Source organism: Syzygium oleosum, unplaced genomic scaffold (genome assembly GCF_021117445.2).
Source record: "Syzygium oleosum isolate NSW1041296 unplaced genomic scaffold, Sole_v2.1 Sole_v2.02, whole genome shotgun sequence".
Lineage (NCBI taxonomy): Eukaryota > Viridiplantae > Streptophyta > Magnoliopsida > Myrtales > Myrtaceae > Syzygium > Syzygium oleosum.
This window is the reverse complement of record NW_026607486.1, coordinates 11,110,898-11,134,866: the sequence shown is the minus strand read 5'-3', so window position 1 is coordinate 11,134,866 and position 23,969 is coordinate 11,110,898. Positions and strand designations below refer to the sequence as shown.

The 23,969-nt window shown below is 39.9% G+C and overlaps 2 protein-coding genes across 4 annotated transcripts; one reads left to right on the top strand and one right to left on the bottom strand.

Moving 5' to 3' along the window:
* Positions 1-1,279: 1,279 nt before the first annotated feature.
* Positions 1,280-7,721, bottom strand: LOC115681540 (V-type proton ATPase subunit B 1). The gene is made up of 15 exons (XM_030605502.2): positions 7,587-7,721; positions 6,809-6,873; positions 6,458-6,513; positions 6,274-6,372; positions 5,515-5,574; positions 4,723-4,834; positions 4,350-4,558; positions 3,692-3,820; positions 3,430-3,567; positions 3,100-3,250; positions 2,928-3,010; positions 2,293-2,340; positions 2,145-2,198; positions 1,972-2,055; positions 1,280-1,860 (listed from the first exon to the last, which is right to left on the bottom strand). The coding sequence occupies exons 2-15, from the start codon at positions 6,864-6,866 to the stop codon at positions 1,675-1,677; spliced, it is 1,467 nt and encodes a 488-aa protein (XP_030461362.1). The 5' UTR covers positions 6,867-6,873; positions 7,587-7,721; the 3' UTR covers positions 1,280-1,674.
* A 4,626-nt stretch (positions 7,722-12,347) lies between these two features.
* LOC130134687 (cysteine--tRNA ligase 2, cytoplasmic-like) lies at positions 12,348-22,393 on the top strand. Of its 3 annotated transcripts, none has more exons than XM_056308431.1 (11): positions 12,348-12,476; positions 15,770-15,890; positions 16,310-16,662; positions 17,421-17,484; positions 19,028-19,189; positions 20,272-20,442; positions 20,520-20,801; positions 20,907-21,032; positions 21,399-21,632; positions 21,761-21,877; positions 21,957-22,393. In XM_056308431.1, the coding sequence occupies exons 3-11, from the start codon at positions 16,493-16,495 to the stop codon at positions 22,185-22,187; spliced, it is 1,557 nt and encodes a 518-aa protein (XP_056164406.1). In that variant the 5' UTR covers positions 12,348-12,476; positions 15,770-15,890; positions 16,310-16,492; the 3' UTR covers positions 22,188-22,393. The 3 variants fall into 3 exon arrangements, with proteins under 3 accessions (XP_056164406.1, XP_056164405.1, XP_056164407.1); XM_056308430.1 differs by lacking the exon at positions 12,348-12,476 and adding an exon at positions 12,878-13,235; XM_056308432.1 differs by lacking the exon at positions 12,348-12,476 and having other exon boundaries at positions 21,764-21,877.
* The last annotated feature ends 1,576 nt before the right edge of the window (positions 22,394-23,969 follow it).

Sequence of the window (23,969 nt, the reverse complement as noted above, 5' to 3'; positions counted from 1 at the left end):
TTCATCGAGCCCAAAGCTCACTGAAGTGGTCTAACCCAAAAAACAAAGGATGACTCACGAATGTGAAGCTGGCTTCAAACTCTCATTCTTCCGTTTGGGTTCATGTAGGCCAGGAGAACCGATGAACAGTTACCCATATGGTAAATTATGCCTATGATAGCTGCGGCGCCGGAGAACTACGGCTAGCTACTAGAAAAGAATAGTCTCGGAACAGGGAAAAGCAACATGATGCAGCATGCATTCCTCTAGGCTCGAGTAAAGAGGATCATCATAAGGAAAGAAACCATTGCATCTTCATCGTTCGCCCTTTAACATGTTCTCGAGGCTGAAGTTGATACACGAACAAAAGAAAAATGCTATTGTGACACCTCTACTTTTTAAAATGCAAGTTTGCTTCCCATTGAAATGACTAAGATACCTTCCCTCGTGAAAAGGTTACAAAAAGCCCTAACCTTGAATCATCCACGCAGGCACAACTCACCTAAAACCAGTGTTTTAAATACCAGGCCAGACCTACCGATTTAATAGGTTATCAGTATCGACCTGATTTGTGATACGATTTGATTGAGGCCGACCTGATCTTTGATCCAATTCAATTAGGTATCGGCCTAGCCTCCAACCTTGACAAGGTAGAACTTGGTGTCCATAGCCTCAATCCGAGGTTGCGATGCCATGGGTGATATCGGGTCAAGCACATCAAAGCGCAGTGAGGCACTGTCGATTGGGGGGAGGGGGGGGGGGGGTCGGGGGGCGCCGGGGGGCGGGGTGAGGGTGTGTCTGGGAGATCACAGGAGAAGAACAGGGCAGAAACGAATTCTTTTGGGTGCCTTCACGGCATTGGAACCCTATGTGGCTGAGCTGGGGACTTGGCATTGAGTTCGGTGGACTAGGATTGTATGTTGGTGGATGGGAGAAAACGTATAGGAATATTCTTGGAACGAAAGTTGACTATTATAAGTAAACGAACAATGTTTGCTAAAGTGCAGGTGCCCCAAATTTGTAAATTTGAAAGTATGGATGTCTAAATGATCATTAAGTGCAAAACTCGCGGCTTTTTATCTTGTGCCCGAGTGTTCTGCAACAGTATCACAAACACATTCACCACAACATCACGACAATGTCACCAGGTAGTGAAGATACAGGCACTTCCAGTCTTGCAAACTTATTTGATGCCCTCAATAAATCGCATCGTGAAAACACCGATCGGGTGATACCTGAACAGCTCATTTTAAATATATAACGGGAGCTTTTCTATAAATGTAGACAAGGGACCTCCCAGTTATATAAGGAATAATCCATTTAAATACACAAAAATAACACTCCAAAATGTTCTTAATACAAAGATAAATGGCATAAAGAACAAGAATGTTACATGCAGAAAGCACTTCTAAGTTCCAGAAGCCCTCATCGTTCATTTTCTTGGCTCGAACCAGAAGTTGACCCAAACCACAGGAGTGACATAAATTACCAGAGAAGCTTTACGTCATCTACGCAGCTATCGCGGAAAATTACAAGTCTGATTTGCTGATCAACTATTTTATATAGAAAAAAAACTTTTATTCTATCATAAAGCAGAGAAGCAACCTGGGAAGGAAGGCTCATCAATAAACAAATCCTCAAGCTCCAATACAGATAATAATGATGGATATCTTGAACATGAGATGCTTTCCATCATCAATGGGCTGCATCTCGGCTATAGTACTGATCAAGTGTCTTTGCTGGTATACGGTGAAGAAGTTCACGAGGAAATATGCGAAGCAGTGTCCATGCCAGATCTAAGGACTGGAAGACTGTACGGGTGTCATATGCTCCTTGAGCAACAAATTTCCTCTCAAACTTGTCTAGAAACTCCAAATATAACTGTTTCATGCAAAATAAATCCCAGTTAATCTTTCAAGCTACTATATTCAGGGCTAATAAATTCATCACAGAAACTAGTATAATCGTAATAGACAAGAGTGAAATAGAGACCAAGTCCTCCGAAGAAAGTGCTTCTTCTCCCACAACAGCTTTCATTGCCTGGACATCTTTTCCAATAGCATAATTTGCATATAGCTGAAAAGGTCAAAGTCAAGAGGCTAAGACAGCTTTATATTAAATAAAGGAACAGCAAGGTGAACCAGTTATGACCACGTAAACAGTACCTGGTTGGACACATCAGCATGATCCCTGCGTGTCATCCCTTCCCCTATGGCACTCTACAGTATCATCAAGCAGCAATGAGCAACCTTCCGGGGATCTATCAAGCAATATAAGTGATGGAGATTACTGCAAATTATATCTATATCTTACCTTCATCAATCGTGATAGGGACGGAAGGACATTAATTGGCGGGTAAATCTGTTAAATTGAAACAAAATGAAACAATACTTAGTCTCGGAATAAAAATAGAAAGTTTCTCTGAAGCAGAGTTACAAGAAAGATTACAAGGTTGACCAAAAGTATCTCTATCACAGGTGAAGCTCTCAAGCTGCATGACAATCCACCTTGGAGATTATTACCAAGATATGATGCATCTTTAAGTTCATTGTGCTAACCCAATCAAAATTCATTAAGGGTGGAACTATCTCAACCACCAAAATGCACTGAAGAAAGACGACGTTAAACCAGATATTTAACCTAGTAAACACTAAAATACTCCACGATAACCTAGTAAACACTAAAATACTCCACGATATTGGAGTATCATGGGGTCAATCATTTTGGTGCAGAAATATTCATCAATAAAATGTATAATGATACTTCAGGGAAATCAGCCCCCTTTCTTTTGAATCCCTAGTATCAAACATACCCATGGCTTAACCCTCCAGAGATCAACTAATCAAATGTTAATTTACATGGGCTGTGTCATAGGCTAACTAGATTTAGTCTAATCCACAGAAACTAAAATGCTTATGGACTCTTGATGAATCCAAAGTTCTTTTTACCTGCCGATTCTGTAGCTGCCTGTCAATGTATATCTGCCCCTCAGTAATATACCCCGTTAGATCTGGAGTAGGATGTGTAATATCTGTTCGAAACAATTCAAGTTCAGGCATACATTTTTTATATGAGCAGAAGGGATTAGTAGACGTGGACAGAGTACTCAAAATGCATTACCATCATTAGGCATAGTCAAAATGGGAATCTGTGTAATTGAGCCTTTCCGTCCTTCAATTCGTCCAGCTCTCTCATAGATGGTTGCCAGATCTGTATACATATACCCTGGATAACCACGTCTTCCAGGCACTTCTTCACGGGCAGCAGATACCTGCAGAAACAACAAGAAGTTTACCTTAAATATTTTCTCCAGTACTAATAAAAAAAGTCAAGGTCCAATAACAATCAAGATTGGGCATTCAAGAAAGAAAAAGAACTGAGTGATGGTGAAAGATGTATGACAGATTTGATTATTCCAAATTAATACTGGGCAACGAGGTTCTGTATCACCTCACGAAGAGCATCAGCATACGAACTCATATCCGTAAGAATGACGAGGACATGTTTCCCACACTCATATGCCAGATATTCTGCTGTTGTAAGGGCAATCCGGGGAGTTATGATTCTTTCTATTGTTGGGTCATTGGCCTGAAAAGGTACAAAGGAAAGTAGAGCAAGGACCATTACGCCACATAAACCTGTCTAGATGACATTATCTGATTACAACATAATACAGATCCATCATGCGTGCTTCCGTGACTGGATAATTTACCAGATTGAGAAACAAAATGACTCTCTCCATTGATCCATTTTCTTCAAAATCCCGTTTAAAGAATTGAGCTGTCTCCATGTTCACTCCCATTGCTGCAAAGACAATAGCAAAATTGTCTTCTTCCACATCCTGTAATACCAGGAACACATGCTCAGAAGAACCACCTCAAACACACTTGACTCCCCAAAAAAAAACATGTAGTGCCATTGTGAACAGTATCTCTTCATTTTTCACGTGCACATGCTTCTAATGCCTCTATGTTCCAGAAAAAAGTTGAGAAACACAATTTTCAAAATGCGAATTTGATTAGCATATGCAAGGGAAACGAGTCCTGAACTAAGACATAATATATCTTACATTCAGAATTCAGTCTAACTCCACAACAAAGATTTTCTGACAATTTAACCATGCTAAAACCTTTCAACTTCTATATGACCAACCATGCAATCTTTTTCTTCCTGTACCAAAGAACTAATGTGACTAAACACTTAATCAATTTCTTCTTTTTGCCTAGTTGAGAACCATTGAACTTAGCATTTTTGTAAAAGCATATTTCATATAAACACGAAACTTCAGCTTTGGCTATTAAACCTACTAACCCTTCGGGGGCATACTCATTTCAATCGTTAGTGCATAAAGATAAAAAAGTCAACCATACCTCCATGAGATTATTAGACTTCTCCAACCGCTTTACCAAACCAGCTTGACGGCAAATCTGAGCAGCTATTTCATTATGGGGAAGACCAGCAGCAGAAAAAAGAGGAATCTTTTGTCCTCTGGCAATTGAATTCATAACATCTATAGTAGAAATTCCTGTCTGTATCATCTCTTCAGGATAAGTTCTTTCACTAGGATTGATAGAACTACCTGAAGTAACATACAAACAACTAATGAACGATATGATGGTTGGAACATGTAGCTTAATATGCTTTTCCCACTGTATGCTAAGTAAATGGGATTATAATTTCTATATATTAAATTTACTCGAGAAGCACAACCCATCTTTCACTTCGCCCCTTCAACTCACTTACCGGAGATGTCCAAGTAAGCTTCAGGCAAAATAGGAGGACCATTGTCTATGGGCTTGCCAGAGCCATTAAATATGCGCCCAAGCATATCCAGCGAAACCGGTGTTTTCAAAACCTACAAGATCAGCAGGTCAGACACTGAGCTAAATGATGAAAACAGTGAATTTCATTGATAAGTAAAGGAAAACTTGAACATACTCCGCCTGCTGAGCACCAGCAATTCATTGGGTCTGTCTAATTCAAGTGAAAATGACAGCTCAACTATAACATAGCAGTCAGTCTTCTTTAAGGACACAGATTCATCGAAAAAGAGCCGGTTGACAGATCACCACAAGCAGTGGTGCTGTTCTATTAAGGACAAGAACATGCTCTGAGCTCTAGCTATATAATCAAGCACAGAAAATCATAGTAAAAAGGATGCAACTATCTTTTCGTTTCTTTTTTTGGCTAAAGAGGATGCAACTATTTTCCAGAGAAACGTAAAATGAAAAACAGCTGCTTAAAGTGCTAGTAACTCCCCATGTTTGATTAGGTTCTCTTCTAGTCATAATCACATACTTTATAACACGATACTTTGCCTTAGCATCAGCATGGCATTTCAGCCCAGGACAAATGCTCTCATCAGTACGGTAACCATATTTATACCCCTAATCAAGTCCTAATCCTGTTGTATTGCATGAACCTTTGGAAATATTCACCAACTAATTGATATAATGTTATCACAGAAAACAATCAACACAGGCTTGTCATATATTAAACTTAACTATCAACAAAATAACATCATATGGCCATCACCTCTCCTGTAAATTGCACGGTAGTAAATTTGTTGTCGATGCCGGATGTACCTTCAAATACCTGACCATGCACACAAGAAAGACAGCAGCACACCAGATTAAGTTTTTCCGCCCAGAATACACCGATAATCAACAAATAAAAATTAGATCCACTGCAGGTTCTTATCAACAAATATACACATAAATATATAGGCGTATGGATAGATTGACATATATATACATACATATACATGTATGTGTGTGCCTTTACAAGAGCCATTGTGGAAGGCGGTAATTCACGGTATCATTTCAAAGTTTACCTATGCTATATATACAAATATAAAGGCACAAAGCAATTCCATTCGATTAGTTTCACAGCAGCATTACCATGGGCACACCCATCATCAACATTAGCAGTAACAACTGCTGCTCAACATATATCTAAAATGACCCATAGGTTTAATAGATCAAACATGATAAGCAAAGATACAAAGTGGCCAGTTGCTTTATCAGTTTCTCATATGCAAAATATGCAATATATAGTAAAAACTTGCAAGGTATTAGAAAATTAAAAATTAAAGTATAACCAGAAACGTAATTCTATTGCAACTGTAACTGACCAAACATGATTAACAAGGATGTAAAGTTACCGGTTGCTTCAACCATATCTTAAATACAAAAGGGCTCCGTTGATACAAACAAATATATGAAAAAAGACAAGGTCTTGCAATGTAAACCAAGTATCGAAATAAATAATGTAGCACTCAAGAACAACAATTACCTGAACAACAGCTTTTTCACCATCAACTTCTAAGACTTGTCCTCGTCGCATTGTTCCATCACCTAGCCGTATATTAACAATTTCTTGGTACTTGGGGCCCTACGCAGTTAATTAGCCAGGCTAAATACAACGAATGCAATGAGAGAGAGACAGAGAAGACAACAAAGAGGGAGTTACAACCAACCTTGACTTTTTCTAGGATAACAAGAGGCCCAGCTACTCCAGAAACTGTCCTATACTCTGCAATACATCAGAACAGATGCTAAACCATTCAAAAGAACTCTCGATAGACAAGTACTCAACATTATTAACTGAGCTCACTTCTCTTGATTATTTAGTCGTCAAACTACACATTAACCATTTCCTGTGCTATTCAACTAGCATATACGAATCGAGAAAGAAAAAATCTTTCAAAATTCCACATTAAAAAAACACTCCAATTTCACTTAACTGAGCATTCTGATGTCAACACGAAGGTGTTACTTTTCATGTTTATGAACATTTTATTTTAGAATGAGAATTTTCAAGAACTTACCCATGCCAACCTCCAGGGTTCCCTCTTCCATATCGTGGCTGTTTTCTGCCATTCCCATTTTGAAGCTTCAAATACACGGCACATCAAACAAGTCAGAACCAGATGGATGGTAATACCAATGGCCAGCAAAGAAAAAACGAAATGAAAGCAATCGCATCAAGCAGAAAACATCAAGCTATTGCCATTCAAATGACGCGAAAATCATTCTTCCCTCCAAATGAATTCTCCTCCAATACAAAGCTGAATCAAGCATATGCCCAAATTGAGCCGCTACTAACACCAAATCGACGGAGCTCTACAGCGGCATTGTACCGAAGGGAACTACAGAATTCCCCACACAAACACACCCCTTGAAAATATCAGTGCCCTCGATCCATCTCTATTGCTCCAATCGACACGCCGCAACAAGACAAACCAAAAACGGACACTAAAAATCAGAAATTCACCGACGCAGAAACAAGAACAACATCGGATGGGGATATCCCCCTTCATTCCGGGGGGAAGGGGGGGGGGGGGGGGGGGTGCAAACGAACCCTCCTCGACCCATCAAACCCCAAATCTCGAACCGCGACGGAAGACCCAGAAACGGGAAAATCACGAATCGGCGGAGATCACGCGTCGCCGCCACCATCGGCCGCCCCACTCGATCGCGGGGCGATCCATCCCCCTCGCGGGAGCCCGCGAGCACCGCAAAACCGCGGCGGAAAATGGAGATGGGAGCACACCCAATTGGCCAAGGAATCGAGGGCAGAGGGCGGATCTCGAGAGGAACGCTTACCTCGATCGATCTTGGAGCGCGGAGCAACGGGGCGTCGCAGGGGAAGAAGATGATGGAAGGGGCAACAGGGACAAGGAAACGAGACTGAGATCTGCTGGACTTTAAAAAAATAAATAATTGTTTTGAGGATTGATATATATCTATCTATATACACAATATTTTTTTTATTTTTGATTTTTTATAAATTGCAGGAATGCAAATAATAAGTGGTAATAATTGTAATAGTCCAAAAATCTTGAGGGCGCCTATGGCATCTTGTGAACCACATGATTGGACAGCTTGGCTGAGTGGTGGAGGTTTGAGCTGGGGATCCTCTCCTCCTCACATGGTTATGGTAACTTTATATTTGTTTGCACTCCACAATTATTGTAAATTAACTTTTGAATTATGGTGAAAATATTAAGATTAATTTATAACGATCGATATATCAATCGCTCTATAAATATGACGGATCTATTTGTTCATCTGAACCACCCCATTTGGAAAAAGGAAAAGAAAAATAAAAGATGCAAACTTGGACCATTTCAGTATAAAGAATCGAGAACTAGATTGGTTATTGCGGGTTCCAAATTTGTGGAATTGGGAACCGGACTGATTTCCACTTGAACCACCCAGAACTAGCCACTTAGCCAGTCTAGTTCTCAGATGGACGGTGGACCTGGGACCGATGTTCACCCCTAGTTCAGTCCAATATTCTTTTTCTGTCAAATCATCGTCTACGAAAAGATTGAGAAGAAATAATTGGAGATCTTGAGACTAGATGGGGTGAAGAAAGGGGCTCCACACCTTGAATACGAGCCTAGCCTAATTTCAAAAGAGGCTTGAGCAGCTGAAAAAAAGACTGTGCTTCAACTTTCTTACTAGGTTAAGAGTAGTCATTATTTTCATGGCATTCTCCTATGCATCTAAAGTAGAGAATGGAGAATAGCCATAACGAGCCCGTCACACTAACGCGGGTTGTTCCTTTTAGCATGAGTAACCGATGCCTCGGATGAGGGTTTAGCTTCTAAAGGGCTATTGGATGAGAAATATTTGGCTTTTATAGCGAGACATCATAGGGAGTTTGGCCGTGCCATAAAATGTTGAAAGTAGGTATACTGGATCCATCGGTTAGACAATTCTTACCTTTCAACCCCCCAACCTGGACTCCCTGATAAGGAAACCCGTTGCCCAAAAAAATTTATGACCGAAAAGAAACTCAAGCCTCGGAGTTTAAAGGGAACCCTTATCGCCCGAGAAGTGGAGGTTTAACAAATCGTGGGCCACAAAGGTTTCTTCATCCTTCTTCACTCCCTTGACAAGTTTTTTTTCTTTTTTTTAGTCACTCCCTCGGCAAGTTGCAAGGCGGATAAAGTGGGAGAACACTAGTCTACACATTAATACTTGGAATCATGCATGGTGGTCTTCCTTCATCCATGATGCCTAAGGTGCCTAAGTATGGTGTAGGGATGGCTTTAGTTTGGTATCCAAGAACTCTATCCGTGAGACGACCTTGAAATGGTCTCGTGATGCCACGGTGCAATTAGTTGTATCCTTTCATCATCCTATTTTTGGTTCCATCAAGAAAATCGTAGCTTCTCTGGGTGCTTTAGGTAAACCAAATCAACCGAAACTCTAACCAGCTGAAGAAGAAACCGAAATGAAGGGTTTATTCATTTTTTTTCGATACTCGTCACTTAAACTCCACTACTCGAATTTAGTCTCGTATATATTGCAGCCAATGAAGAGTCGTTAAGGTGGTTTACTAGCATGAGAAGGCGATTCAGGTCACTTTGAAAATACACTCTCTCCGAACGGCATAGGTAGCGACACAAATACCAGTTACGGAGGAGGCAAACCAACTAGTCTAGTAAGCCAGCATAAGGTAGCAGTTCTATCAAGAAAGAGAGGCGCCTCAAAAGAAGGAAGCTATATCTCTATTCTCGACAGTCTCTGGCTCCTTGTCTATTCACGTAACAATCTGTAGAAATTTCAAATGGACTTCCCCCTTAGAAATCAAAGATTTCACCATTGAAATCTAAACTCCAAATAAGAACATCACCTATTTGTAGGCCTGCACCACCTTTTGGTCGGCGATCACAAGATGGTCGCCCCAAAAGGACATAAGACCTAAACCTCTTATTGAGATAGACCTTGTCGGCTGCTAGCAAAACACAGAAGTGATGGCAAAGCGCGACCAAGGGCCAAGATGAAAGGAACCCCAAAGTTTGTTAGCTTTCAAATCTTATAAATTGAGGGGAATCCTTAAAAGAAGTCGAGGCTAGGAACAAATTTGTGCCTGTGCCCAAAGTCACCCACATGTGGACGGTCTCCTTATTAAAGAGCAACCCGATGTGATAGCCTAGCTAAAGAAAAAACGATATGCTAAATGCATTAAGCTTTCTTGTTGAAGACCTGGGTACTGCCCTTCTAAGTTCTTAGTTGAGTTGGCCCGGGAAAGGGAATTGAGAAGAAAGACCGGACAATCCAAAACCAAAGGACTACTTCTCGTGGGAATCTTTCACTGTATGGCCTTTGAAGCTTGTGCGAATATGTTTCCCTTTGAGTTTTAACAAGAGGAACCACAAACAGCTCTTCGCCTTTATGCTTCAAAGAAAGAGGTGGGGAGAACCATCAGTTGGAGCACCCAAAAAGCTTGGGAAATGTCTTTTTTGAGCCACCTGCCAATTCGTTAGTTGAGTTCATTCTTTCATAAGGTGATCAGAGAAGCAAGTCTAGCTCACAAGCAGCTATGGAACGTCTTCCCCGATCTTTGCTGGTGTGTAATACCAATCAAGGTATAGAACAATATATCAAGATGGTGTATCATAACCATTCGATAGTGGATTAGCCCTAGCGGCGAAAGTAGGTAAGCCAGAAGTGCTCTAAGTGGCGCACTCAAACATCGAAGAAAGAACACGTAACTAAAGTGCTCCAACCAAAGGGGCTATAAGCTTCTGGGCAATGTTCTGCACTTTCACATAATGCCGCGTTAAGAAATGAGTTTCATCTTAGGAGTCAGTCAGTCTGCATACTCTTCTAGATCAATTCTGTTGCAAGTTGATGATGGATTATGCTAGTTCTTCTCTTCCGTTAACCCTGTTCCATCCGGTATGCGCCAGCTTGCTAGTGTTGGAATGGGAACATAATAGGCATGGTCTGTCAGAATAAAAGACAGGCCACCCAATTTGCTTATCACGATAAAGCTAGTATATTTTCGTACAAAAAATATAGGGATAAGTGCACCAAGAGTCCTAAAACTTATTGCGAAAAATGCAATTAAAACCTAAAACCTTTAAAAAGTATAATCAAATCATAAAACTTATTAAGTCGGTGTAATTGAGTTCCTCTGTTAACTTCGTTCAATTTAGTTAACTGAAAATGCTAATGTGTCTATGTTATTATTATTATTTTTAAAATACATGGCACCAGTGTGGCTTTTTTTCTTTTCTTCATTTCCATGTGCACTCCTCCTTATTACCGTTCTTCTCCTTCTTAGCACGAATCTGGAGTGGAGCTCGATGCTATGGGGTCGAGCTCGCACGTGGTGGTGCTTGACCTCTAGATCTAAGTTCAAGCCATCCACCATGAATAGAGCTCGACACTCAAATTTGAGGTTGACCTTGAAGCCACGAGCGGATGTCGGCCTAGATGGCGTCGTGCTCGAGCTGCGTGGCAAAGCTTGCCTGGATTTAGGGCTCAAGCTTGAAGCTGCAACAGAGCTCATGGTCATGGTCGTAAGCTTCGAGCTCAAGCAGTATAGCTGCCATAAGCTTCAAGCTCAAACGGTCACGGTCGCGACCTTTGAAGATAGATTTACTTGAGTTGTATAAGGTGGGTCATTTGAGCTTCGGTAGAATTTTGATCATCGGGTTTAGTTTCAATGTAAGGCATTTATACATAGGACTAATATCACGAAAAACCATTAACTAGTACACTTGTGATAAATTTAACCCAAACTAATTTTTTGATCATTAAAAACCCAAAACTGGGACTTCTGTGATAATTTTACTCTCCGTTAATTTTTGTTAAAATTTTACCGTCAAATTTCTATGTTGGATAACACGTGGCGATTGACGGATCTACCAGTTTGGGATTTTACTCTCCGTTTGTAACAGGTGTACCAATTTGTGCTTTTTCGTGGTACTAATTCAATTTAACGGAGGGTAAATTTGTCAAAATGTACCATTTTGGGGTTTTTGGTGGTTAAAAAATTAGTTTGGGATAAATTTGTCATAGATATACCAGTTTGAGATTTTTTCGTGGTTAAAAAATTAGTTTGTGGTAAATTTATCATAAGTATACAAGTTTAGGGTTATTAACCCTTATATATATATATATGATATGGAAGGTAGGTTCCAAGTTAAAAAAATTGGGGAACCTATTTCGATGGGTAGATTTCAGGTTCTAGATAGGTGTAACTTGGAACCTAGAAGGGTGAGCGCGGTTCCCGGGTAGAACCAAGAACCGCAAAATCGAACCGGCGGGTCCGGTTCGGTTCCTTGTTCCATGAAGAGAGGGTCAGGTTCCCGGTTCTCCATTTTTAGGAACCGGCGGTTCCGGTTCCCGGTTCCTATAGGAACCGAACTGAAACCGGGAATCGGAACCGGAACCGAAACCCGAACCGTGATCCCTAAAACATATTACAATTAATTTTTGGTCTTTCCTTTCCCTTCAGTTTCACTTCCACCCGCGAGCATTTCTGCATTTCTGCCATTCTCGCGCTTCGCTAGGGTTCCGGCAGGCTCCCACCGTCTCTCCTCGGAGGTGCAATTCCGGCCGTCCTTCTTGCTCTCTTGCCCCACGCGAGATTGCCAGCGACCGAATACCCTCGAGGGCCGGCGCGGCGTTCGTTCCCGGTTCGAGGGTCTCGGGCTCCCCGATGAAGCGCATTACGGTTCCGTCATTTGGGTCAGATTTTGTTCTCCTCATCGCTGCTCGTCGTCAATTCCCCTCGAAAAAACGCGTCTCCGTTTGGATGTTTTGTGCTGGCTTTTGTCTTTTTTTTTTTTTTGGCGCTTCCGATGCTGCTGCGTTGCTGAATTCGTTGGTGTTTTTGGCGATGATGCATGCGAACCGTGTTGAGTCTCGTTTGTTTTGTTTTCTCTTTATGTGCGAAAATGGAGGATCTCGTGGCTTTGTTTTGAGCGTTGAGCCCATTGCGTTGTCTCTGTCAGAGTCTTCGATTTTTTTCTTCCGTTCTTTTTTTCTCGCGTAAATTGGAGAGGGGAGTTTATCAGGGATTTGTTTGAGCCCATTGTGTTGTCTACGACTTGCTCGGGTCTGATGTAATCTATGGATGGGGGGAAATTTTGCCCCGTTTTCATGGTGAAGCTCGAGTGACATTGTTGCTGTCCTCTTAAGTTTATATTGATTGTGTGGCCCTTCTTGTCGTTTTTTGAGATACACTCTCACTGCCCTCCCAAAAGCGCTAGCTTTTGTTAATCACAGTCTTCTATTCTACCTCGTAAACTTTTAATTCTGATATGATAGTCATGCAAAGTGCAGAGGTTGATTTCTAAAGTTCCTTTCTTGGTTTGGCGGTTCGATTTACTTGTTGAAGAAATTGATGTTGGAGAGGCTAAATTGAGGCAGGTTGTTAGTGGCTTGGCCAAATTTTGCAGTCCAGATGAGTTGATGGTATTGCAATTACCTCATTGCCTTACTAAAGTAAGGAGCAGTTTAATAAGCTTTTTGGAAACAGACCAATTTTCTCTCCTTTTTACTTGTAGAACCGGCATGTCATGCTCATTACAAATGTAAAACCGGGAAAGCTCAGGGATGTTATGTCTGAAGGCCTGGTATGTCTTCTGCTCTCATCTCTTTGAATATCAGTGAATTCTCTTCATTCATTGAGCTTCCCTGTTTAAAAAAACTATATTTTGTGGGAAGCCACATATGGAAAACATATGAGAAGTTCTTTGCTCCTCGAAAATTATTTTCTAGCTTGGATTGGACAAAATTGACCTGTGTGTGGCTAGAATGTCAATAGCTTCATGGTGAGAATTGTTGGTTTTGTTATTTATCATCTCTTAACCAGTGGTGATGGCACTGCATGCATCTGTGTGTGGCTAGAATTTCAATAGCTTCATGGTGAGAATTGTTGTTTAAGTTATTTATCATCTCTTAACTAGTGGCGATGGCACTGCATGCATTAGTGTGTTAATTAAAGATATTTCAATTCGTCCCTAGCCTATTGCAGCTGCATAATTCCAGTCTCCATGGGTTCAGCTTTGAGTCTAAACCTTCTAGTTTTGCTTCTGCATAAGCTGACTGCTCGTGAGGCTATTGATCAAGTTAAAGTCCTTGACTGCTATAGCAGGATGAAGCTGTTTCTTCATGTTGTTTCTTCACGTGATTGTCTGTTATGTGTTACCATAGTCTCTGTGATTTGATGATCACCCACTTGCCCAGAAATTCTTATAGTTTGCAACTTATGAAGAACATACTTCCTAGAGAAAGATCATGGTTAGCGGAATAGTTTTATCCAACTGTCCACAAAATTTGATTTCAATTTGTCATCTTTAAGTGTTTGAGGTTGCTTCCTCCTTGATCTTTACAATGAAGTGGGAATATAGGATATGTGATTTTGCCCCTGTGTTGTATATGCTTCTCTTGTTGAGCATTTTCTTGTGGGTGGGTTTGGGATGTGATTACGTGGAAATGGTGATCTTTCATTTTGATTAACTAAAACTGAAAAAAAAAAGAAAGAAAAAGAACCTGGAATTGACCTTGGAACCTATAACAGGGTAGGTTCCAGGTTCCACATTCTGAAGGGTAGGTTTCAGGTTATAAAAAATGATGAACCTGTACCCGAGGGTAGGTTCCAAGTTTCAGGTGGAACCAGTGAGGAACCTGGAACCGCTCACCCCTACCTCGAACTTGGAACCTGAAACCTAAATAAGTTTTTTGTATTTTTTTTTGGTTTATGTCGTCGTGTGATCCTTTGGTGTTTCATGGTGTTAGATGATGAGTGTATAATCTGGAACCACTATTTCGAGCTTTCATTTTATGACTCGTTAATGTTTCATATTCTTCATGTGTCTAAATATAAGTTGTGTTAGGTGAATCATTGCAGCAAGTGGTGGTCACAAAAGGTGATGATTTGCAATTATTCAATTAATAATATAGGTAGAACCTGGGTAGACCCTTGAACCGACCTTCGAACCTGTGATAGGATAAGTTTCAAGTTCTAAAAAATGAGGATAGGTAGGTTCCAGGTGGAACCAATACGGAATATGGAACTGCTCATCCCTAGTATCGATTTACGTAATGACTTCTCGTTTTAATGGTATTTTTGAACCGTAATTTCTGGAAAATTAATCTTTTATATTCTCTTTGGTGAATGGCAGGTTTATTCAGTATTAGTGCGTTCATTTTTGTTTTGTTTAACTAAAAATGAAATAAATAAAAAAATCTATTAGACCCTGGAAGCTGTGACAGGGTAGGTTCCAAATTCCGATGGGTAGGTTTCAGGTTTCAAAAAATGAGGAACATGTATCCGATGGTAGGTTTCAAGTTCCAAATGGAACCTGTAAGGAATCTAGAACTGTTCACCCCTAGCAAGATTTTTTTTTCTATAAATGTTAATATGTATCTTTTACATTGCTCTCAATGCGAAAATATAAAAGTTACGATCATTGTTTCTTTTTTTCAATTTTTAAAATTTAAAAGTTAAAAAACTTAATTTGGTCACACCAAAGAGCTTTGCAAATATATGTTTACCAAACAGTCTAGTATTTCCCCAAAGCCCTTTTCAGTTATATAGTTTACCAAACAGTCTAGCATTTTTCCGAAGTCTTTTAGGCTAAAGACCTTTGCATTTGGCCAAAGGCTTTTCCCAAATGCTGAACCAAACGGGGCCTAACTCTAATACGACACGTTGTCATGCAGAGATTGCCACAATGTTAAGTACTACCTGGGTTGATTAGAGAAGTTGAGCTGCTTTTTAAAAAAAGATGCTTTATATCTTGTTCTTTGTGTGAACTGTCATACATGTTTCTTTGTGATGTGGAAGGTGAGGCTGTAGATGCTTCTTTTCCCCTTTGAGGACTTTGTCGTCTCGTTTTCTTGTATATAGTTATATTATGGTGATAGCCTCTTCAGGACTCTCTAAGTTATGGGCCAGATGTTGAGTATCCAGATTTTACACCCTTCTCTCTTGCATTTTTTAACGTTAACTAAATGATTATGCTTTTTCTTAGTTGACTGGTTGAAGAATTGGGGACCGGTTTATGGCTGAAGCAATAACAAATCTTGCAATAAATGTGCTTCCGGGGTTATCAGATTAGTTTTATGTTCAAGGAAGAGGAGAACTTCAATTAGGTTTGTTCCCAATTATTTTTTAATGATTTCTTTGCAACCTTCTAGCTTTGGAATATTACTTTCAGATCGCCTTAAGAAATATTTGGACATATGCAACTGTGGATTATGATTTTTGTTCATTTTCGTTTTGTTTAACTAAAAAAGAAAAAAAAAAGAAAGAACCTATTGGAACCTGGAAACCGACCCTGGAACCTGTGACAGGGCAGGTTCCAGGTTCCAGGTTCCAGGTTTCAGGTTCCAGGTTCCGACGGCTAGGTTTCAGGTTCCAAAAAATGAGGAACTTGTACCCGAGGGTAGGTTCTAGGTTCCAGGCGGAACCTGTGATGAACCTAGAACCGCTCACCCCTAATATTTCCTCTCCAGCGTCTCTCTCTCCAGCAAACACGCTTTCAAATTTTGAATCCCTTTTATGCTCTCAGATTTTACTTCTCCGCTCGTTTCTACTCCGGTGTTCATCAAGCGGCCGTTCCTCGCCGTCGCTGACGACGCACATTAAGGCCGCCCCTCGCTCGCCCGAAAGGGAGTGAGGCAGAGGCCGAGGACCGGGTGACCGCCCTCGACAAGAGCTTCGGGTGAGAGATCGAGGAGAGGTGAGCTCAGCAATGGCCGACAGGAAGGAGCTTAGGGTGTACAACTCGATGACGCAGCAGAAGGAGGTGTTCAGGCCGGCGATGGAGGGCAAGGTGGGCATGTATGTGTGTGGCGTCACGTCCTACGATTTCAGCCACCTCGGCCACGCCCGCGCCGCCGTCGCCTTCGACGTCCTCTACAGGTAAACCGCCAGTCTCTCCGATTTGGCGGCGGTCGATTGTGGTGTAGGGTTCATGCATGTTGCACAATTTATTGGATTGGTAGCCATCTCTTGCCATTTGGGTCTCTCGTGGAATTGATTGAAGTTTGCTTGTTGTGGAATTTTTTCGACTAAAGGAGCAAGAAGATGGGGGTATCATAAAAGAGAAATTCACGGGCAGAGATTTATGTGTAATGGGTCTTTGCCGGTATGTTTAACCCTTTTGTGGGGTTTATTTAGTGAAGATCTTGATTCAAAGATTTAATGTAGGTTTATCATATATCCTAGTTTAGTAAGGGGAGAGGTTTCACTCATAAATGCCGAACGATCACTTTAGCTGTCGCATTTTGGTTCATGCTTAAGCTTAATTAACATGCTCGATAGCACGAGGATAGTATGCTGTTGGAAAAGCTCACTTTGTTTGGGTATGGGGAAAGGGTTGAGTGAATGAATATACAGGAGTAGTGGCGGATTATTCTCCTTTACTGGTTGCCTTATGGAGGATTGTGGAGAAGATGAAATAGAAAGGAGGTTTCTTTATATCTGAAGTAAACTCCACCTCGTACATCAGATTAGTTGTGTACAGGTGGAGGTCATGCTTGGTCGATTCCCCTCGTTGAAATGAAGAATTGCTGACTGAACTCATGACCTAGCAGGTTTACTTTTGTAGCATAATATGCCGTCTCTTGCAGGGTTTTGGTGAATATTAACTTTCTATTGTTTGAAATGATTTCTTGCAGATATCTCCTACACTTGGACTATGAAGTCACCTATGTACGCAATTTTACAGATGTTGATGACAAGGTCTGAATGTTGGCCCATATAAATATCAGAAGTAAACTCTTTCATGGCTGTACATTGTGTTTTTGGTTGAATTAGATTCTTCATGCGTGATCTTGTGATATGGTATTGTGATCATGCTTAAGTTTATTTGTCTTTCTGTCGATGTTTTTTGACGTGAAAAAAAATATGCAGACAGGAATTTTTGAAGTAATTCTCATAAGCATGCATATAAATCTTCTTCTGGACTACCGACATTTCATTTGAAAAGTGAGGGAGCTAATTGACTGGTTGCCACAGGAATTATTATGTAATGAGAAGATAGAGGCTATTATCAGAAGATCAAAGGATCATCTATATATTCTAAAGTTTTGTCTGCTTTACTTGCCTAGCTTTGCACAGGAAAATCAGAGTTGTACATTGTTCTTGTGGAGAATTGAGAGTTTGATTTGGTTCTCATTGAGGACATTATATCCTGCGTATTGTGTAAAGTGACAGATCTGTTCAATGTAAAGGAACAACGCGGTCTGTGAAAGTATCCGACTTTTAATATATTAATATCGGTATTTGACCAACTTCGGAGAATTACCTGTCGAACAAGTCAAGTATCAAATAGAGTAGTAGGCGTGAGGGGAAAATCATGATCAGCCATTCAAAAATTATTTTAAAATTTTCATGGTGTGGAAATGCAATTTTTAACCTGGAAAAATTGGTATTTTGACATTTCTACACATGGACATGAGAGTGTAGTAATTATTACGTCATATAGAATTAATTGGTTTGGATGCTTTTCAACTCAGTAGAACTATGGTTTGTTGTAGTGGTTGCCATTCGATTCTCTCTTTCCTTCCTTCATTTTACTAGCAACTCATACATTACACAACTGTTTGGTGCATCATCAAATGCTGTTATTAGATTTTATGATCTACTCTAAATTCCGAGGTGACTTTGATTTCCTGAACTGCTATATGAACATTGGAAATTTAACGATGAGATCACGGCGAGGAAACTCCACCTGATTAGGTACACTGGATAACTGGCTGAATTCATTTCTTTATTTCTTATACTTTTAAAATCTTGTGATATGAGCTATGCACATTTTGAAGGAATATCTGTCGTGCTATCGGCAAGTAAGTATGATCCTTCAGATTTTTAGTCAAAATTTCATTACTAACGCTTGCATAACGTTTCACCAATTTACAAGTAAAGGGGATTTACTTCTCTTAAGTTTGACTAGTGGCCACCTGTTGAAGTGTTAGTCGCTGAAAGTAGCTTTAGAAGAATGTTGTTTCATCAACTTAACTCTGGCAGTTTCCAATAATGGAAGTGGCGCTCTTTTATGTTGGAGAGAAGCATTTCCGTTTCACTGAAGTGTAGTGTTCAAGTTATTAATTAATTCTGTGGTTATCATGAAATTCTGGCATTTTATGGTTAAAGTTAGAAAAACTTATTTTCATGCATTGTTTTAGAGATTCTGTCATTTTGTGTGGATGCTGAGGATACCTGGATTGTTCTTGGTGTTTCCGAATCAGTTAGTTGGACATTGCTAACATGTGGATATCTGCAGATTATTCGTCGGGCAAATGAGACCGGGGAGAATCCCTTGGATTTAAGTAACCGCTTTTGCCAAGAGTATTTAATTGACATGGCCGATCTGCAGTGCCTCCTCCCTACCCACCAACCACGGGTTTCTGATCACATGGAACAGATTAAGGACATGATAACCCAGGTTTCTAGTTTCAACTCTAGATCTGCTGCTTTAATTTTAGAGGGGTTCAATAAGCGCAAGAATAAACATAGGCTAGAGTATGTAGAAAGGAGGTGCTGTTGCTACAGTATGTAGTTTACACCCTTTCTATATTTCGCTCATAATTTCTCTGATATTGTAGTGCAAATGTCCTTTCTGGTTTCTGTGGTGAACTTCAGAAGGTAAGGTTATATGAAATAATTCTTTATATAATTGTGTTACCAATTTAGCTGCTATTGCTGAGAAAAAATGATGTCGCTGAAGAATTCTGAAGTTTAATTGTTCATGTTTGATTCGGTAATTTCTTCTCCCTTTTGTCATAGAACAAATGTTACCATCTTTCATTTACTCGCATGTATCTTAAGGTATGGCTTGAGTTTGAAGAAATGTTCCTTTATATGAACGTATGTAAATTTGAGGAGAGATGAATTTGAAGTTAGAATAGTGGTATTTGGTTGATGTTGGCTAAGACAAGGATTTCAGAGCTATTCGATACTGTATTAGATGTTCTCGTTATTAGGTAAATTGAATCATGAATATGCAGATATGTAACCAATATGCATAAGTTTAATTTTCTCTAAAATGTTATTATTTTCCACATGGAAAGGATGCACGTATAAAGAGGAACAATTTCAAGTTAAGTACTTCCAAGAAAAAAAGAAGTTGTGTTCATACATTTCCTAAAGAGAATGATTTCACAAGAATATTGAAAACTAGATACTTTCACTGATTTGGTAATTTGAGTCACCAATTTGCTGGGAGCCTATAATAATAGTCCAAATTAGAAGCTTAAGGACCATTTTTTATGGACTAATTTTTTATATAAATTAGAAGAGGAAACAACTGACTTTCATACATTTAATTTTTGACTGTATATTCCCATGTAATAAGGTATTTAGAGGTGACAGCCAGATGAAAATGTCTGCCTATGTCTCTTTTATATTTATTTATTTATTGTAAAGTTCTAGTTTTACATGTAGCATCTTCGGCACCTCACATTTTAAAAGTCGCTAGGATCATGAGGGAGAGTTTTAACTAATGAAATTCCTTATGGCTGTTTGCAGATTATTAATAATGATTGTGCTTATGTGGTGGATGGAGATGTGTTCTTTGCTGTGGATAAGATCTCAAATTATGGCTGCTTGTCGGGGCAGAAGCTAGAAAATCACAGAGCAGGTGAACGTGTTGCGGTGGACTCTAGAAAGCGCAATCCTGCTGATTTCGCATTATGGAAGGTGCGGATTGCATTGTACTACCAGTAAATTCTTATTTTATCTGGGTATGTAACTCTGACGGTAAACGGTTATTGTAGGCTGCAAAGCCTGGCGAGCCAAGCTGGGAGAGCCCGTGGGGTCTTGGCAGACCAGGGTGGCATATAGAATGCAGTGCAATGAGTGCTCATTATCTGTCTTTTAAATTTGATATCCATGGTGGTGGAATTGACTTGATCTTCCCCCATCACGAGAATGAAATCGCCCAGAGTCAGGCTGCATGCCAGGAGAGCTGTGTGAGTTATTGGATGCATAATGGCCATGTGACCAACAACAATGAGAAAATGTCAAAATCACTGGGTAACTTTTTTACGATCCGTCAGGTAGTATTTGCAAATTTGTTCCGCTTTCTTTCTTGATGTGTTAACATTTATCTTGAGCTCTCATCATTCCTGGTGTCTAAAATTCCTCGATTTGTATAACTATAGATTACAGAGCGCTACCATCCACTGGCTTTGAGACACTTCTTGATAAGTGCACACTATAGATCTCCTCTCAACTATTCAGTCTTACAGTTGGAGGGTGCATCGGAGGCTGTTTATTATGTATATCAGGTATAAATCATGTTTGGTTAACTGCGAATCACTTCTCATCTTTCTGGCTGCTTACTCATACTTGGTCTCAGACTCATGTGGAACTAGTAGAAGGGTGGGCTTGCTTGATTTAACTAATTAGAAATGCTAGGGATTTGATGCTGTTAGAAAAGAAACCATTCCTATTGTCTCTGTAATTACCTGTATGAATTGTTTGGACGGTTTTGGCCTAGCTCTAGTTGCCAGCAGCCACTAGTCTGGGTCACTCTGAATTGTTCTTTCTTGATTATGTTGGATGTATATGTATGAGTGACATGCACGCAAGCATGGTCTGCCATCTGATATAAAATTATAGAAAATTAACTTGGGATGTCTTCTCGATGTTAGACATTACAAGACTGGGAAGATACTCTGTCGTCATTCAGAGAGGCAACTCCCAGTGAGGGTACAGAACCAAAAGGCAAAACGGTCCGGGTTCTTCCTGATGCCGAGAAATGCATCAAAGGCTTGCGGAAGGATTTTCACGACAAAATGACCGATGACTTGAACACTTCACATGTGCTGACAGGTGCTTTTCAGGATGCCTTGAAGTTCATAAACAATAACGCGAACACCCTTAAGGTAATTAGTTGTACTGTTTCTTTTCCATAAAAGAAGCTGCACCTTTTCAAACATTCTCTCTGTTGTGTATCTTTTGTGCTTTACTTTCTCTAACTTTTAAAATTGGTTGGTTCTCTAATGCACTTCAGAAGAAGCAACAGAAGCAACGGCAAGCAGCAATAATTCAATCCCTTACCGAGATAGAGAAAGAAGTAAAGGGTGTTCTAGATATTCTGGGTTTGCTGCCCCCTTTCACTTATTCTGAGGTGATGCAAGTTCTTATGAATACTTATTGAGTTTTTCTTGGATCAAATTCGATTTAAATGTGAAATTTCTTCAATGTAGATTCTGCAGCAGTTGAAAGGCAAGGCATTGATACGGGCTGATTTGACAGAAGAGCAAATATCGCGTCTGATTGACGAAAGAATTTTAGCCAGAAGGCAGAAGGATTTTGCAAAAAGTGATCGAATCAGGGCCGACTTAACTGCAAAGGGGATTGCACTTATGGATGTTGGAACGGAAACTATTTGGAGACCGTGTGTTCCTGTTGAGCAGGAGGAGATATTGCCCAGTTGATGAAAAATAGCACCAAATCCAATTTTTTTCAAAATTTTGCCCAAACGTTGACTGATGCTCCAAAATTCTATTTATCTTTCATAAAGTAAGACCCAAAAATCAAGCTGACAGATAGTTGTAACAACATATGGGGCATACAACTACATTCGATGTCAGCCCCATTAGAGGCTGTATTGCCTGTCAATTAATAGGAAACATTTTTGACATACGTGGCCTGCGTGAACACGAACCTTAGCTTCTGGATTCGTGCACGGGTTATTGCCTAGATGAAAAGGCTCTTCGTATGGAAGCTTGTCAATGGTGACTAGTTAGTGGTCGTCGTTCAGAAGTTGATGCATTTTCAGAGGAATGCATGGAAAATGGTTGAATCAAGATGTCTTCCGCAGTCTTTTCAGGAACGTCGGTGTGCTTGAATGCAACGATCAAAGTCGGATCAAGTGCAACATCGGAGGACCAAAGTCAGATCAAGTGCGACATCGGCGGAGGCCCGTCATCTCATCCTCTAAAGCCCCTTTTTCTCCGTAATTTTTAAGCACATCATGCACTGAGTACTTTCTTCCTCTTTGATTACTTCACAACCAGACAGATTTCATAAATGTTCCTCGACCGAATGAGCTGAGAATCAGCACCATCAATCAACGCACAGCAAGATGCAATAGCGAATAATCAGCAGCTCCAAAGTCTATCAGTTCTTTGTACTGCTCTGGTTTCTCACTGATTACCCCATCATCATAGTACTTTGAGGTATCAATAAGCTGGCTCCAAGTCGTAGAATGTGAAGGGTATGTGAAGAATCTTAAGTTCTGCGCCTGCATTTGCAGATCGAGATCGCTGCAAATGAGAAAACAACCGAATAGCGTACTGTGTCAGATTGTTTCAAGCGACGAATTCTAATCTTCTTCTATTTCATAACACTTTTTACGTAATTTCCTTTCACCTGTTCAGTTTGTTCTTTAGGCCCTGTACTTTTGGAATGATGAAGTTTCAACCCTGTGCTTTGTTTTTATACCAATAGTAATAGTAGTCCTCATACCATTTTCTGATGACATTTTAGATATAATTTCTCAATTCCAAATAATACTAAAATAACATTGGCTATAATCTAAAGCATGATATATGTGTATGGGTCTTTGTATCAGTAATAATTAAAGTAACTTGTTTTTTTAAAAGCCATTTAATATTCAAGAGTTGAGATAGACACTCGGGGCCTGTCTGTTTGAATAGAAATTATTTCGGGGAAATTATTTTCGGACTTTCTAGTATTTTAATGATAGAAATGTAATCGATGTACGGAAAACGCTTTTCATGGACTGAAAATAATAAGTTTAGATTGCGGAAAATATGACTTTCCCTTCCAATAAGAAGGAAATCATTTTCCCGAAACCAACAAACACATGAGAACAAAATCATTTTCCTCATGAAAAATATTCTTCTTTATTATAAAGTTTTCAGTGAAACAAACGCACTCTTGACACAAATAACCTCCCGCTACTAGAATCACTTCCTACCATGAATGTGACACGGTGAGGAAGCTAATGGGCTTGCGTGCGAAAAATTCATGAGTTTGATAAGTGGCCAGGTGACAATTTTGATTAATTGAACGAATAATACAGTCGAAGCCTCAAAGTAGGCACGTTTTATGTCGGGCTACAGTACGTCATTGGAAGGTGACATCTACCACTTCAATCAAGTTGAGAGCTTGCCAAGAAAGAACCCACTTGAGCATGAAATTCAGTGTAAAAGAATTACAGCAATTTAAGCTTAATGTTGAATTTGAAACTT